Source organism: Phocoena sinus, chromosome 9 (genome assembly GCF_008692025.1).
Source record: "Phocoena sinus isolate mPhoSin1 chromosome 9, mPhoSin1.pri, whole genome shotgun sequence".
Classification (NCBI taxonomy): Eukaryota; Metazoa; Chordata; class Mammalia; order Artiodactyla; family Phocoenidae; genus Phocoena; species Phocoena sinus.
Window position 1 is genome coordinate 12370987 of NC_045771.1, and position 17096 is coordinate 12388082.

At 39.7% G+C, this 17096-nt stretch overlaps 1 protein-coding gene across 2 annotated transcripts in view; it reads right to left on the reverse strand.

Moving 5' to 3' along the window:
- The window catches only part of MGAM (maltase-glucoamylase), a 104149-nt gene that overhangs the window by 62262 nt on the left and 24791 nt on the right, over positions 1 to 17096 (reverse strand). For both annotated transcript variants that reach the window (XM_032642646.1, XM_032642647.1), the window contains 8 exons: positions 15744 to 15886; positions 7976 to 8096; positions 6809 to 6918; positions 5852 to 6003; positions 5082 to 5253; positions 2948 to 3047; positions 663 to 775; positions 243 to 368 (listed from right to left, as the gene is read on the reverse strand). In XM_032642646.1, coding sequence (XP_032498537.1) covers positions 243 to 368; positions 663 to 775; positions 2948 to 3047; positions 5082 to 5253; positions 5852 to 6003; positions 6809 to 6918; positions 7976 to 8096; positions 15744 to 15886 — 1037 coding nt within the window. The remainder of the gene's footprint in view (positions 1 to 242; positions 369 to 662; positions 776 to 2947; positions 3048 to 5081; positions 5254 to 5851; positions 6004 to 6808; positions 6919 to 7975; positions 8097 to 15743; positions 15887 to 17096) is intronic.

The following is a 17096-nucleotide window of genomic DNA, read 5'->3' on the forward strand; positions in this document are numbered from 1 at the left end:
AAATGCCTTGAGAATACAAATAAGAAGGCATTGTGTAGAATGTTATTAATACAGTAAGTATAAGAAAACCAGTTCCTTCAAGGAATGGTTGGCCCAACAATAAAGTCCAGCATTGTGAATATATAAAAATATTTTTGTCGTATATTTTTTTTAAAAACTCAGGAGGAGACAGTATAAAGAGTTGTTCTTATTCCCCAAGAAAATTCTTTTATTTTTGGAGGATTTTTTGCTGCCTTACTTACGTAAGGCAGCTGTGCGGCACGGTTTCTCTCCATGACTTCTTTCATGTTACCCAGGGTTCCATAGTCATAACGACTGAGATGAAACCCAAGTGCCCAGTATGAGGGTAGGGCTGGCCGTCCAATGAGCTGAAAGAATGATGTGAAATGGAAGTTAGCAAATACTCTATTTTTAACAAAACTTTTTCTACGCATTAGTTTGGGGGCACAAAACATACCCCACTTTCCAACACACTATTTCCTTAATATTAGAATGCTAGGCCCTTTAATAAATCATTGAGGTTCGGATCAATTTGTAATAGCACATTTATAATAGCTACTTATAATAGCATATGTTTGTGAGTCACACTTGCATATTAAATTTACATTTCTTTGCTCTTATTTACAATTTCCTCAGTCATAACCATAACATTATAAGTTTACCTCTTGATACTCTTGAACCACTTGCTCTGGCGTGTTTCCCAAGAACACGTAGAAGTCGAGAATGCCCCCAGTGGTGCGGTAAGTGACAGCCGGGGTGGGCTGGAGGGAAACCTCTTGAAAGATTAAAAATGAAGCACATAAACATTAGAATTTATTCTAGAGTAATAATTACAAAGCTTTAGACCAGAGGATCACCAGTCATCTGAACACTAATTAAGTGATCCTAATGCCTCAGTTTTTATATAAAAAGGGACAAACTCTGACAATCAAAGTCCACCCTCACAGCACAAGAGAGGCCAAAGCATTTGTTCTGTGACAGATTTCCATAACTGGTGACTGCAGTGTCTTAACTGCTGTGTCAGGATTTCATGAAAAAGCAACCAGTTTCAGGAAGGGGTCCAGAATAAGCCACTGGGGCATAAAAATGATTGTAAGCGGAATGAGTTTGAGTTTCTGAAATCCCTTATCCACCTGAAAGCAGAGCCTCCCATACAGACTCAGCTGTCATAAACCCCCTGCCCTGGAGCAAAACTAACCTCCTCTGAGACAATAACTTGGCAGCACACAAGAACACCCAGCCCCCACTACTCTCCTAAGGGCTCGCTGATCTTTCCAAAACGTCATTTGTTGTTCCATTAAATGCCCTTTATCCCTCTCACCCCTTCTAAGAAGCCATTTGTTTCATCCTAAGTACATTTCTTCCCCTATTAGGATTGTTTCTAAGTCCCAAATTCTAACCGCCCTTTTGAGTTACTCACCGAGCACTCTTGTGTATATGCAGGTTGCACACATAAATAAACCTAGTTTTTTCTCTTGCTAACCTGTCTTTTGTTAGACTGATTCACAGGCCCCCAAATACCAAACCTAAGAGGACAGAGAAAAATATTTTCTTCTCTGACATTCACAACTACAGAATATGCTGTTCCCACCCCATATCCCATCATTATTGAAGGAACATAACCTGGCTAGACACACGGAGGTACTAGCGTCAGCAGATCTCACATCAAGCAAGAGCCAAACTAAAAAGATGTCAGAGATGATACTACACATTCAAAATCCCTCTAAGCCCCACATGCAATTTTCAGAGATGAAGTCTCCCCATAGCTTTGATTTGCATTAGGGATAAAAGGTCTCAAGATCGACTAAAATGTACTCTTCAGGCATAAGAACAACTCACACGGAGGATCTAGGATTCTGTGACTTTTCCCTCCAAGCCTGACACAGATTATTTTCTGGTTCCTTTCAGCCACCTGAAGCTGTACAATCCTTGTATTATCTCAGTCTATTCTTTGACTATCAGGTATCTTAGAATCATCTTAGATCACTTAGAGTGATTCTCAAACAATCTGTGGTAAAGGATCAGATCTTTATTTTTTTAATTTCCAGTTCTTTGCAAACTGATACTTTTACAAAATAACATGAAAATGAATTATTAGAAAAAGTTTCATACATGCACTTGGACGCTACAGCAATGTTTATTCTTAATTTTATACTCATCTTACTGTAGACCTGAAACAGTCTTTGAACACTCCATGGGTCACGCTTTAAGGAGTACTGATCTAGTCCATCAAGCCCAGTTGAGAAGAGGGTGGGGATCAATATCCTGTGCTGACCATCAACCCTGGGAGATTCTGACAGAACTCCTCTTTCCCTGTAGGGATTGATTCATTGCCCTGGGATTGGTTGTTACTGGTGGAAGCAGAAAAACAGTTGAGAATCATTGATCTGATCTAAAACCTTCAAAGATAAGGAAGCAACCTACTTCCTGGAATCCTATGATATTATACCATTGGGTCTTAAACAATCTGATTGTACTCTGTCTGACCCTCACACTCCACTTTGCCTTGCTACCCCTGGATGTCTCGATGTGACATTCACAGCTCAGTTGTGGTTCCTTGGTTACACGCTGCTATTAGAGCCATTACCCGTTTCTTACCAGAGCTTTTCTTAACCCCTGTACTGGACGAAAGTCTGAGGAAGGAGAAGAACAAATAGAAACTGCCTTAGAACAGATTATAGGAAAGGGTTAGCTGTTTTAACACTATAATAGTAAGTACTCCAACAGAGTCAACCAGATTCAAGAAAATCGTAAGCTAAGAGAGAAGACTCTACTCATGGCTTCCATGGGTCAACAGGTAATGAAGTATGAATGGCACAAGCAGAGAACATATAAGGTCCCAAGCTACGGCTCAGCCATTCCTAAAGGGCGCCATTCCTTTATCATAATGCTGTAAGAAAGGGACTGAAAATCATCCTTGTGTGTGAATATTCCTTTAGTCTTTTACCCATGGCATTGCTGTTCATCAGAAACACTCCAAAGGACAATCCACTAGCATCTTCAAGGCATAGGAAGAATGTCTGTGCACCATACAAGTTAGTTCCATCCTGCAGAAAGATAATTTAAAACCAAAAATTTACAAATAAACCCCACATGGCCAGAAAGAGCTTAGGAAATCGATGTTAATCATGTGAGTAATTGACAAGGAATTCATGTCAAAGAAGACACAAATTTTTAATATAAGGTCTATACTTGGTTGATGTTAATCAAGTGAATTAGCATTTTCATATAGAATGAGCCAGCTATGACCATTTATCTAATAGAAATGTGAGAACTTGTGATATGTTAGGATGTGGGAGAACAGGAGGTTTGAAACTGTAGTTCAAAAAAGCTCTTCTCTACAGGTATCAAAAACAAACTTATGGTTACCAAAGGGGACACGTTGGGGGTAGGGATAAATCAGGAGCTTGGGGTGAACTATATAAGATAGGTAACTAAAAAGGACCTACTGTATAGCACAGAGAACTCTACTCAATATTCTGTGATAATCTACATGAGAAAAGAATGAATATATGTATACGTATAACTGAATCACTTTACCGTACATCTGAAACTAACGCAACAGTGTAAAGCAACTATACTCCAATAAAATTTTTTTTTTTAAAAAAAGAGCTCTTCTCTCAAAGAGGCTTGACCTTGACTCAGAGTCTTGACCTAACCTCAACTGCAAAAACTCCATCGAGCCCTAATATAAATCGGGCACCTTCCTAATTTGCAACTAGATGGAGCTCTACTTAAGATATCTGGTCTTCTAGTCTTTACAACAGCATACATTAGAACTTGAGCTGGTCTTCTGGACTTTAGAACGGTAGTTCTCAACCTGGGCCGCATCCCACCCCAATTAAAACAGAATCTCTGGGAATAGAAGCAGACATTGATAGTTTGTTCAATTTCCCCGGTTGATTCCAATGTGTAATCATGTTTGAGAATCACTGCTCTGGGACAGCATATCTCAAAATTTGGTGTGCATACAAATTACAAAGGAACCTCATTTCAGTGTGGGGTCTAATTTAGTAGATGGAAGAGGGAGCTGAGAGCCCAAATTTGTCACGCGGTGGTGCCCATACTGCACGCTTCAAGCAGCGAAGATCTAAGGCTCCTTATTAAACAAGCATCACCAGCCATATCCCAGATGAGCTGCTCGGACCCAACACCTTTCCTGTTTTTCTGATAGGCCTATGGTATGGCGAGGAGCATGGCCAGGGATTAGATCCTATCTCTGCTCCTTACGAACTATCTTTTTCTTACTATGGGCTATTCATTTGGCTTTCCCAAACCTCAGTTTCCTTGTCTGTTAAATGGAGTAAATTAGACTTATTTTTCTCAGAGTCCTTTTGGTAAATAGAGATAATATATTTAAAAATTCACTGAATAAATTATTCCTCTAATTTCCTTTCATCCAGCCACTAGTTCTGCGTAATTGGGACAGTTGCTGAACAAGACCTGAATGTAGTATTGCTGAGTCTAGAAAATACCTCTGCTTTGAGTTTTAGCAGTCAAAACAAAACCAAGAGAGAAAAAACAAAATAAAATAGTAACAACGAAACTCTACTCCTTCTATTCTTCCACTGCCCCAAACATTCTTCACACAAAGAATGATTAATACAGAATTTTAGTTGATATTTTATCCTATTTTGCTGACAAACCTGGTAAGTTGGTGATTTGTAAAGGTCAACCTAAAGTAGGGTAACCATAACCAGCATATTGTGCCAAATCAATATTAGTTTTCTCCACAACTAGTTAGTTCAAAATGAAAATGTGATGAAAAATATTTGGCATTTATTGAGAATTTTCTATGTGGCAGACACTCTTCTAGAGACTCTACATGTATCAATTCATTTAATTCCCATCACAACCCTATGAAGTAAGTATATTACCCCCATTTCATAGATGGGGAACTAAAGACACAGAGAGGAAACCTGCCCAGAACCACAAAACTGGTGAGTAGCAGTGTCAGAATTCAGATCCAGATAGCCTCACCCGAGCACCTGACTCTTAACTGTTATACTGCACTGCTAGGAGTGACCTTCATGAAAGAGGCTATGATATTCAGTGGAAAGGGTCCCATACTGAAAGGTTACCCCTTTGGGGATTGTGTCCCTGGCAAATATGGGCCAGGTCTTCCAATTCATATCATGCCGGTACTGCTGGTGCACGTGTTCTCCCAGACCATACACGTTAGCACTAGGCAGTCGGATGGAGAGCTGCAGGAACTGATCAGCAAACAGCAGGGGCCCGATGCTGGAGTCAAACCTAGACGTGGGTGGAAAACACAGGGACGGGTGGGCAAGTGGAGTGGAGGGAATGCAACTGCTTAGAAAATTGTTCTTGTATCTCAGAGACTCAATACTCCCTGTTTAATCGGCCCCGTTTGCCCTCCTGTGACATTTTTCCATGGACATCAAGAGATCAGGATTTCCTGAGGGCAGGTACCATTTGGCACATTTCTTAGATTTGTCCCCTTGACTCTCTATCACATGACCAGAATATTAGTCGTACAGTATAGTAGATTCTCCATAGAGAGTTACTGCTGAATAGGTGTTAGATGGACGGAGGGAAAAAAAGGGAAAATAAGGAGGAAAAATGACCAAATGGAAGGAAGAAAGAGAAAAAGGACACAGCCCAGTGCCTGGCCTACAATAAGTGCTTAGTAATAAAAGAGGGGGAGGATGAGGAAGAGGAGGAAGGAAGGAAGAGGAAGGAAGGCAGAAAAAAGTATACATTAGTCTGGTCACCAACAGTGGGCTCACAACCTTCAGGAATATTGGAGAAATGCATCCTTTTTCAGGCTTCAAACCTCCCTCCCCCATAACCTTCGTACTAAATCTCCAGATAGGTTTGCAAAACTTACAGAACGCGATTGTTGCTCGTTCTGATCACTTTGATGCTAAATGGCTGTTTGGAGACCTCAAGTTTATAGGTCAAGGAAGCCGCAGCATTTCCTTTGAAGGGTTGCACATGTTCATGGGGCACTTCGTACCTGTCCTGGTTTTGGTCAGTTAACTGTCCAGAGAGATTAGGGAAAGACAGTCAAAATGAAAATGTCTCTGTTTTTCTAAAATAGAAGCATGCCTACCAACACCAGTGCTTCCCAACACCTGTGCTCCTGGTACAGGAACCTGTGCAGCAAATGACATTATGTCTGAAATTATGTCACCAAATTCAGATGTTTAACACTTGGACATAAGTTAGTCTTTAGGTAGAAATATATACTACAAGTCTGCAGACATAAACTATCTCTAGAATTTTCAAAGTTGTGATCATTCTTTTTTTCCTTCCCTATATCATTTCACATGGTATAAAGGGAAAATAAATGAAAGCCAAAGCTCACCTGTGAACTCTATAATATACATTTAGGAAGTTATCACACTGAAGGAAGGCTATAAATGCTTTCAACATACACATGCTAAGTAAGAATAATGATAGTAGAGAAAAATACCTCCATTAGCAAATTTTTCTCTTTTGTAGTAACTGCAGTCATCAGGTAGGGAACAAGAACTTCTCCAAAAAAATTTTAAATAACCAAATATCATATGCTATCACTTATATGTGGAATCTAAAATATGATACAAATGAACTTATTCAAAAAACTGAAAGACACACAGACACAGAAAACAAACTTAGGCTTACCAAAGGGGAAAGGGGGGTAGGGAGGGATGAATTGAGAGTTTGGGATTAGCAGATAAAAACTACCATATATAAAATAGATAAACAACAAGGGCCTACTGTAGAGCATAGGAAATTATATTCAGTATCTTGTAATAAACTATAATGGAAAAGAATATGAAAAAAAGAAACAAACTACAACCTTAAAGTGGAAACGGTTAGACGTCTGGTATTCCGCTGTGAGAAGGACGTTGTTGACATCATTTCCAAAAAGAGATGGAGAAGGCAACCTTTTCAACTGGGCTGTGAATCCTAATGTGAAGGGGGTAAAGAGTTTTCATAGCTGGCTGTGTAAATTCATAAACAGCCACATACAATTAAGCTTTATGTCAAAGGGGGTGGCGAAAAGCCTTTACTTCCCATAAGAAGAGGAGACACGGATGTGTACCTCATCATACACACATACTGTCTTGGGCCAGATTCTGAAGCTAGGTATTGTCATTACCTTATTCAAAAACCATGCCTCTCTTCTCCAAAATCTGACTGGAAACATCCCTCAAAGGCCAAACTGTCATTACACCAGCCCATCCATCACTCATATAGCCTTTATATTCTGAGCCCTCGAGGTGTTCACATCCATTATTCCTTCTCAGTTATCTTCATGTTATGCCACAGGTGATCGTATGCATTGATGCCATCTCCCCAGTTATGTGACAAGCCAGGTGAGAGTCGAGGCCTTATTAGAAAAGCCCATCAGGCCAAGAGGCCCTGGAAGAGGAGCATGCCTCTTCCTTTATGCTAAGAGCCTCCCCAAGTATCCCCAGCATGTTCATTATTATGTCTGCATTTTGAGGTGGGAGAAAGAAGGGGAGATGTTTAGTCCATGAACACTGACACTGGCTAGCTAACTTTCATAAAACATTGATAAAATTGGAATTGTTTCCATATCATTAAAATTACATTATATTAGAGTTGTTAGTAGTCTCAGAGGTTACTGAGTTCAAATCCCTCTCTTTAAAAGTTAGAAACTCGCGGAACGAAGAAGTTACAATGTTTAGACAAGGTTACAAAGGTACATAAAGACAGAGTCAGGAACAGAACATGTCTCCTAACTCCCAAGACAGAGAGTGATATTTTTCCTTGATGCCAAAATAGACTCTAGTCCTTGCTCAAGGGCAGTGCCCACCTCCTGTCACACGCTGTGGTAGCCGTACAGAGTAACACCCCACCTGCTGCTACAGCTCCCTTCTGCAGCGTACAGAGCCAACCTGCAGAGGACACAGCCCAGTGCCTGGCCTACAATAAATGCTTGCAAACCTCCCTCCCCAGAGGATCTGGAGCTCCTTCCTCAAGGCTGAGTCTGTCTTACCTGCATTTGTGTTCACAAGGTTGCCCTCCACTTGATAGCCATGGCTCTTAGAATAGTAGCACCAGGGCACACTTATGGGTCCCTGAGGTTTCCAGCAGCACCCACGCTGGTCACAGATGGCCTGAAATAAGAGATTAGTTAGAGTAACTCCACTATGGGTAGAACACTATCATTGATAAATATACTTTGAGCTTGCAGTCTCATGAGCCTTGTTTTACAAATAAGGGACCTGATATTTAAAGAAATTGTGCTGTATCCCAGTCAATGCGGTGCTTGCACTCAAAACTCACTTTTCTGGCCAATATCCTTCCTTGTTGTTGTTATCATATAACAATATATGATCACAATGCATTCTCTACCTGTCATCACGATAAACCTGGTAAATTTATTTAAATATTCTAAACTACTATATAGTTATATCACCAGTAACCCAAAATGACAAATGGAGTTTCACTGATATTGGCTTTGGGCTCTAAAAAAAAACTTTGCAATTAACTTTATTCAGAAGCTTTGAAATTAAGGCAATTTTGCTTTGAATTTTAAATGTGTATATTACAAATGGGTATGTTTAGTATATGTGACATATATACATATATATTATACATATATACACAGTATATACATGTATGTGTGTGTGTGTATATATATGTGTGTATATATAGTCTCTTAACTTCCCCCAAGGCAGTAAGTAATTGTTCCTTGAAACCCAAATAGATTCTGATTCTTATTTAAGAAAGGTACCTGTCTTTTACTACAATTAATGACTGAATTACATGGAGACTAAAATGGATACAATCTCTTTCTCATATAACTAATTTGGAAGAAGCAGTCAGGTTAAATACAAAAAAAGTACAAGGAAACCACTCCTCTTGAGTGTAACTAATAAAATACTATAGCAAAAATTATGGGTTGTGGCTTCCAGGATTAGATTACAGAGTGTCTCCTGTCTAGCCTGCTCCCTCCCTTTCACTTGCTCTGTTGGAGCTCTCACTCTGCGAGAAGTGAGGTGCTGCACTGCAGAATGACCCACATGGTGAGGAACTGAGGGAGGTCTCCAGCAAGGAACTGAGGTCCTCAGCCCAACAATCCTTGAGCAGCTGAATTCTGCTAATAATCACAATACACAAGCTTGAAAAGGATCATCCCTGAGTCTCAGAAGACACCTTGATTGCAGTCTTCTGGAAGCCTATGAGCCAAAAGCACCCAGATACACCAAGGCCAGATTTCTGACCATAGAAACTGTGAGAAAATAATGTTTGTTGTGTTAAGCCATTAAGTTTTGGGATAATTTGTTACACAGCAATAGATAACTAACATACCCTGCTATATTATTTTACAGATGAAGAACCTCAGGCCACAGAGGTAAAAGTTCACAGTGGTGAAGTGATCTGCCAAAGGTCACTTAGCTATTGAGAAGACAAGGACCAAAACTTAGTTCTCTTGCTATCCATTTCTTTTTCTCTATAGTCTGGGTTGAGTATCTGCTGAGCATATTTTCAGGAGGATATGGTAATGCTTTATAAATGTAAGACAAAAAAAATTGCTTAGATATATGAACAATTAGATTTAATCATATGCTAATTTTTTTGGTAATCATATGCTAATATAATAACCAATATTAAGGATCGAAAAACAGTGTCCATCTGTGGTTTCCATTGCTATGGAATCAGTGAACTGTGAACTCAACTAGTCAGCAGTTTTTGTTTTTTCTTTTCAAAACCCACTCAGATGAAACTTCAGTATAACCTGAAAAGGGAAAGGTGTCGAAAAGAGTGGTAAGCAGAACGGTTTCTGCATGCTCCCCAGAGCTTAATAACTTCTTCACTGAACTGGAAAGGGCAAAGATCAAAGAGTGGCCAAAGCAGCATGAAAAGTGAACAGCCTCTTGGCCACCTGGAAATCCCAGGCCCTGCAGCGGAGCTAAGCAGTTATGGGGAGCAATGTGGGGAGAAGCAGAGAGTGGGGCAAATAGACAAGGGAGTAAAAAGTAGGTGAAACCTCAGAAAAGAGTTGTAGAGAGAAGCTATAAAAATATGACAACATGAATAGGACTGAAGGCACCCAAAAATAATTAAACCCAAACATGAGACACAAAATGTCCTTTTAAGTTGAACATGAGAAATAAAATTTAAGAGAAGCTGCCAAGATAATATAGAGTGTATGATTTCCAATACAGTATTGAGGGGAAAACTAAGGGGAAAAATTCTCATTACAAAAAATAAGGAAAGAAAACATGTATACGAGGGTAGGCATGAATGGGGAGCAGTACATAAAAAACAGACCAAATGGAAAACACAAAATGAGACCATAGAAAAAAGTTTTTCATGTCAATTATCATATGGCTTAAATACTTAATTTAAAAAACAAGGATAATCAGATTACATTTACAGAAATAAATTCAACTGAAGCTGTTTACAGGCAGCACACCTAAAATTTAAGCTCACAAAAGCACTAAAACAGGGGAAAACAGCTATGTGAGAAGAATTCTTACCAAGGGTTAGTACAGCTATAGTGATAGTTGACAAATAGACTTTAAGTCAATATTAATTATTAGGGAGACATAGAGTCACTACATGATGACAAAAGCTTCAGTTCACCAGGAAGATATGACATCTCAAACCTGATACACACCTGATAATAAAGACTCAAAATATTTACAGAAAAACCTTAAAGAATCACAAGATAAAATTGAAAAAGATAGTAAGTACATAATGCAATATTTTTAAAGAACTCCCTCAGTAATTGATAGATAAAGTAGACAAAAAAGTAAAGATATTTTGCTTTTTACATAATAGATACATACAGGCTCCTGCACCAACACAAAGAGAAGGACTGGATTGAACTCAGAGATTGTGAGAAATCAGATGCTGAAGACACTGCTTATGACCTAGTCAAGCTCTGCTCCACTGGAGTCCTTTTCTCCTCCAACCCCCAATGCTTCTTAACATTTAGAGAGAGAGGAGAAGAAACAAAAAAGGAAATATTTTATATCAAAATCAGACATGAGAGAAAAAGGAAAACTAGAATCCAGTTTTATTCACGAATACAAATGCAAAAACCTAAAAGAAAAGAGCACACAATTTTAACAATGGAAATCAGCAGCATATTAAATAAATAATAAGTGAGTGGTGTTTCTTCCAGAAACACAGGGATTCTTTACTACTAAAAAATCCACTGTATAATTTTTCATAACTTATTAAAGAAAGTACACAATACAATCATTTAAATTAATCACCTATTCATGATAAAATTCTTAGCAAACTGGGAATATAAAGTAAGTTCCTTAGTTGGATAATGGGTAGATACCTAAAGCCTATAATATCCATCTCACTAACTCTGAAATGTTAGAAACATTCCTTTTAAAATCAGAAAAAAAGAGTAGGTGACCATGTCTATGTTGTTTTATAATTAAATATATATTGGAGGTCCTAACACTACAAGACTAATAAGACAAGAAAATAAAGAAAATTTGTAAAACTAAAAAGGATGAAACCAAGTTATCATTATTTTCTGACATAATATTATGTAAGTAGAAATCCAAGAAAATTTATAGAAATAAATTTAAACTAAATAAGTTAATTATTATTATTATATTAGATCTTCTCTTTTCTTCTTAAAGTCATAACTTTTTCTTTTTTGCCTTTAATCTTCCTGGTATTGTTCCTTGAGATATGATGTAATATAAGAATATATAAGCTTGACTCCATTAAAATATAAAATATCTGTTCATCAAGACAGCATAAAATAGGTGAACACAGCCTCATAACAGAAGATACTTGCAGCATGTATAATAAAAATAAGAAATAGAACCTAGAATAACACAAACAAGAAATGTGTACAAATCAGTGAGTTGAAAATAATTTACTGATAAGACTACATATGCCTTGGAATATGTGCATCATTAGGTCATTAGGAAGCAGCATATCTAAGATTAAAAAAAAATTCAGGACCTCAGCAACTGCAGCATTTTTAAAAGACAGAAAGCAAAGTTGCAAGGACAAATGCAAACACGTGAAAAGGAAGTGTCCCAGGTGCAGTGAGAGTCGGCCTGAGTAAATCAGAATTAGCCATCTCCTGCCACTGGAGGGAATGGGACCACAGTGGACCTTGCTCATTCAGCCCTGCCAACCGTCCTGTCCTAGGTGCTGGCTCCTCTAACCCTGTATCCCTCCATCCTGTTCTTTCTGTACTGTCCTAGGTGCTGGCTCCTCTAACCCTGTACCCCTCCATCCTGTTCTTTCTGTACTGTCCAGTGTCTCTCCACAGCCTTTATGTGTCCTGTTTTAGACACAGAATTCCCTCCTTTTACTGGGATAAGAAACAATGGAATTTACAACAAAGAATCATCTGGGAAATTTATACTCTTGGTTCTTTAATCCCAGAGGAGAGGAATGATAAAATGATATAGCAATGGCCTCAGCAGTAAAACATTCTGCCTAGCCTAGTGTCATATTCATAATTTCTTCCCACTCCCCTCCTCCACACAGCCATATACTTTCCTTCAACAAACACATTATATACATATACACAACATTATCCATTGAATCAGCCTCTCAACAACACTTTAGATTAGCATATGGCACCCAGGATACTTGGAACACACAACAAAATACCTAAGAAATACCTTCTATGAAAAACCAGGTCACTTGAAGGTGTTCCCAGAGTATTTCTCTCTGGCTGAACTAAAGGGGAGCAGGCCAGTGAATGCATGCAAAGGTCATAGATTAATTCACTTGGGTATAACATTTAGAAAAAAGGCAAAGGTTGTTTACTGAACTACAGTCTTGATACCACAGTATTAAACGGCCTTATTATAAAACCAAAGAAGCATTACTGAGGCAATAATGACATCTGAAGTTCACATAGCCAATAACAAGATGGGCTGTTGCAGGAAAGTGGACAGATTGAGGATGCATTAGTCTTCCAGGTGGGCTCTGAGCAAGTAGTTTCCTAGCACACTATGACAGGGGCAAGTAAATGGGTGCGGATCAACTTTCTGGAAACGTCCTGTTTAGGTACAGCAATATCTAGACCACGACATCCCATTCCTATTGGCAAAGCAGCACATTAATGAATGGTCCTCTATCATCAAGCTCCAAACTACCTTATAGTCTTAAACATTATATGCTCTCTGGCACCCATCCTGTATCTTGGCCATATGGGACCATTCAATATGTCATGTAGGTGCCCCACAACTTCCTCTTCTGTCACTTTGTGTGCATTGTCTCCTCTATCCTGAATTCACTTTCCATTCCTCTCACCTCTGTCAAAATCCTGCTTATCATTAATTCCAGACTGTCACCTTGTCCTTGATAATAATCTCTTCTGCTTTGTGATCCACATAGTATTTCGTTTATATCTTATACATTTTTGTTTTATATTCTAGTTATGTATTTACTTAGCTTATCTCCTCTACCTATTGAACCTATCATCTAAAATACCAAACTTTATGACATTTGGCCCCATACTGAAGCTCTTTTTTTTCTTTTTCTCTTCTATCTTCTTTTTCCTTTATTTCTTTTATTCTCTCTCTTCTTGGTTTCCCATTTCGTGATTTCATTCAGCCCTAAGTGGCTGCTCCTAGCTGCTATGTATCACATAAAAAGCCAACCTCCTCTATCTGAAATCCAAGGTCTTCCAAAATCTGAATCCACCTTTTCTGTTCAGACACATTTCTTCCTACTCCAAGCAGGCATGTCTCTTCATTAATCCAAGAGAAAGTTACATTCATTCAGTCAGGGTAAGACGCCAGATGAAGGGGACTGAATGCTGCAATAGTCTTGGTTAGATGAACTGCTCTAACTGGGAGTCCTTCCCACGTTGGCAGCCTTGCTGTCCAGGCTGATGCCCTTCTGTGCTCTCACTGTTTTGTCCTGTCCTGGGGATTTCCTGATCCTTGACTATTTACCATATTGGTGCTCTCTCTTGCCTTCAACATAGCCTCTGAGCTTCCTGACTAGTTTTGTCCAATCACTCTGCTCCTAACTACAGTTCCCAGGCATTTTCTCTACTCCAAGCTATTTATCTGGCTCTGGTTCTTTTTTTCTGCCTTAACTTCCAGCTTCCCCAAAACCCCAGTCTATCACTACGGTTGATTTCTCGTCTGTTATTTCTTTGCCGTCTTGGTTCTCTCTGACTCAGCATCTATGCTATTTCAATCAATACCAAAGGCTCAAATTGTGTAACCATTCTCACTTTCCACAGTTCACATTCTGTGACTCTGTCCAAGTTATGGGCTGAATTGTGTCCCCAGAAAAGATATGTTGAAGTCCTAATACTCAGTACCTCAGAACTTGATCTTATTCGGAAATAGGATTGTTGCAGATGTGATTAGTTAAGGTGTGATCATACTGGAGTTGGGTGGGCCCTTAATCCAATGTGATCTGTGTCTTTATAAAAATGGGAAATTTGAACACAGACACACACAGAGAATGCTTTGTGAAGATGGAAGCAGAGAATGGAGTAATGTAGCTACAAGCCAAGAAACGCCAAGGATTGTGGCCGTCACCAGAAGCTAGGACAAAGGCATGGAACAGATTCTTCCTCAGAGCCCTCAAAAGGAACCAACCCTAATGACACCTTGATTTTGGACTTCTAGCCTCCAGAAGTATGAAAGAAAACAAAATGCAGAAATAAAATGTCTTTTGGTATTAGGACCTTTAGACAAACCAAAATAGTAACTCTCAAGAACATCACAGATTATTCCAGCCCGTGAACAATAGGATGGCTACAGAGATAAATGTGAGAGTGCCACATGCCCAAGAATCGCATGCAGCAAGCATCCTTTCTGTGTCTGATACAAATCTGCCATTTCAGGTCAGTGGACTTCACTCAGAAGGCTGCATTTTGTTTTTATTCACTCTCAACACGAAACATGACTGATATGGTGTGTGCAATGCATTTTGTAATCATATATTCAGCTGGACTTCAGGTGATGGTCAGGAAACACTGCCCAAAAGTAAACGCCCAGATGCCTGCACTATTTTTTTTTTTTTTTTTTTGCTGTACGCAGGCCTCTCACTGTTGTGGCCTCTCCCGTTGCGAAGCGCAGGCTCCGGACGCGCAGGCTCAGCGGCCATGGCTCACAGGCCCAGCCACTCCACCGCGTGTGGGATCCTCCCGGACCGGGGTGCGAACCCGTGTCCCCTGCATCGGGCGCGAACCCGTGTCCCCTGCATCGGCAGGCGGACTCTCAACCACTGCACCACCAGGGAAGCCCCTGCACTATCTTTAATCTGGTATTTATTACCTCTTCCTTCAAAACTTGGCTCTTGAAGCTTTATCCTTATTTGAAATACTGTTTTATGCCTATGGATGACTTTTTATTGTAGATCCTAGATAACTTTTTAGAATTGTGTAAGGAAAAAAGAGAGATAGAGAGAGGCCAAGAAACAGAGTCAGAGAGAACTAGTAACCAAGTAGTGTTACCAGATAAAAGACAAATATACTTTTAGTATAAGTAAGTCCCAAGTCTTACACGGGACATAAATATACTAAAAATTTATTCATTGTTTATCTGAAATTCAAACCTATATGGACAGCATGTACTTTTATTTGCTGAATCTGTCAACACAAGGAAATTTTCTAGTTCTTCCTCTCCCAAGGCTGAGCTGTCATATAAGCATGAATACAGGATTTCTTTTCCTGAGCCACCAATAATTGCAATGCAAACAATAAACAACTCTGGGGGCTACAAACAGAAAACAGAAAACAAACCCTTATCCAATGGCATAAACTCTTAAATGAAAACAAGGTCTGTAAGTCAAACCTTTGTTGGTGACTGGTCAGGGATGCAGTTTATCCGTTCCAATTCATTTACCACTGGGCACTCGGCAGAACCAGGAGTGGTACTTTTCCCAGGATCTGGAGTAACTGTCATCCCAGGACCTGAGGTAACTGTTGTCCCAGGACCTGGGATAATCCCAAAAGCAAACATAAGATGACAGAATTAATATCACAGGCATTCGATACCCCCATAGTTCTCAAGACCTCCAATTATATGGACTCCACTACTGATTGGGCTTCGCTCTATGACCCTGAAATGTGCACATTCACTTTATAAAGCCTCATTTTGTTCTTGTTGACTGTATTTAACTCTACATATACCTGCACCATCTCCTTCTACCAGCAAGGCCCTCCCCTATGAGACAGTGCATACAAGAGCAAGGAGTTGGACTCCAACATTAGCTTGGAAGCTCACCAAAGTGGGAACCAAATCTACCTTCTCTACTCCAGGGGTTGGTAAACTATGTCCTGTGGACCAAATCAGGTCACAGCCTGATTTGTAAATAAAATATTGCTGTCACACAGCCACACCCAGATTTTTAATGTATTGTCTATAGCTGCTTTTGTTATTATAGGCAGAATTAGGTAGGTAGGACAGAGACCGTATGGGCCACAAAATCTGGAGTACTAAGTATATGGCCCTTTACAGAGATGTCTGTACATTCTGCTTTGGTCCTGTACTTCCACCCAGGCAGCTGGTTCACGAAATGTTTGCACACAGATCACGTGCAGTATATGTTGTTCTCTTGAATGTTACCCTAATCATAGTAACCTCAATTCTCCTTGCTCAGTCAACAGGCAATCCCTTGACAAGGAACACTTCTGAGTGATGGTATTCTGATACAAATGTAAAATCTCATAGGACAAAAAATGTAAAGGGAGGCCACCAAACTAGAAACTGGCAGCTAGAATCTATGCCAGTTGATTGATGGATTCAGACTTAAAAATCAGTTAGATAGGGTTTCCCTGGTGGCGCAGTGATTAAGAATCTGCCTGCCAATGCAGGGACACAGGTTCGAGCCCTGGTCCGGGAAGATCCCACATGCCGTGGAACAACTAAGCCCGTGCACCACAACTATTGAGCCTGTGCTCTAGAGCCCACGAGCCACAACTACTGAGCTCGTGTGCCACAACTACTGAAGCCCGCACACCTAGAGCCCATGCTCCACAACAAGAGAAGCCATCTCAATGAGAAGGCCACGCACCACAACGAAGAGTAGCCCCCACTTGCCACAACTAGAGAAAGCCCACGCACAGCAACGAAGACCCAACACAGCCAAAAATAATAAATAAATTATTTTTTTTTAAAGTCAGTAAAATAAAGAAGGCACATTTA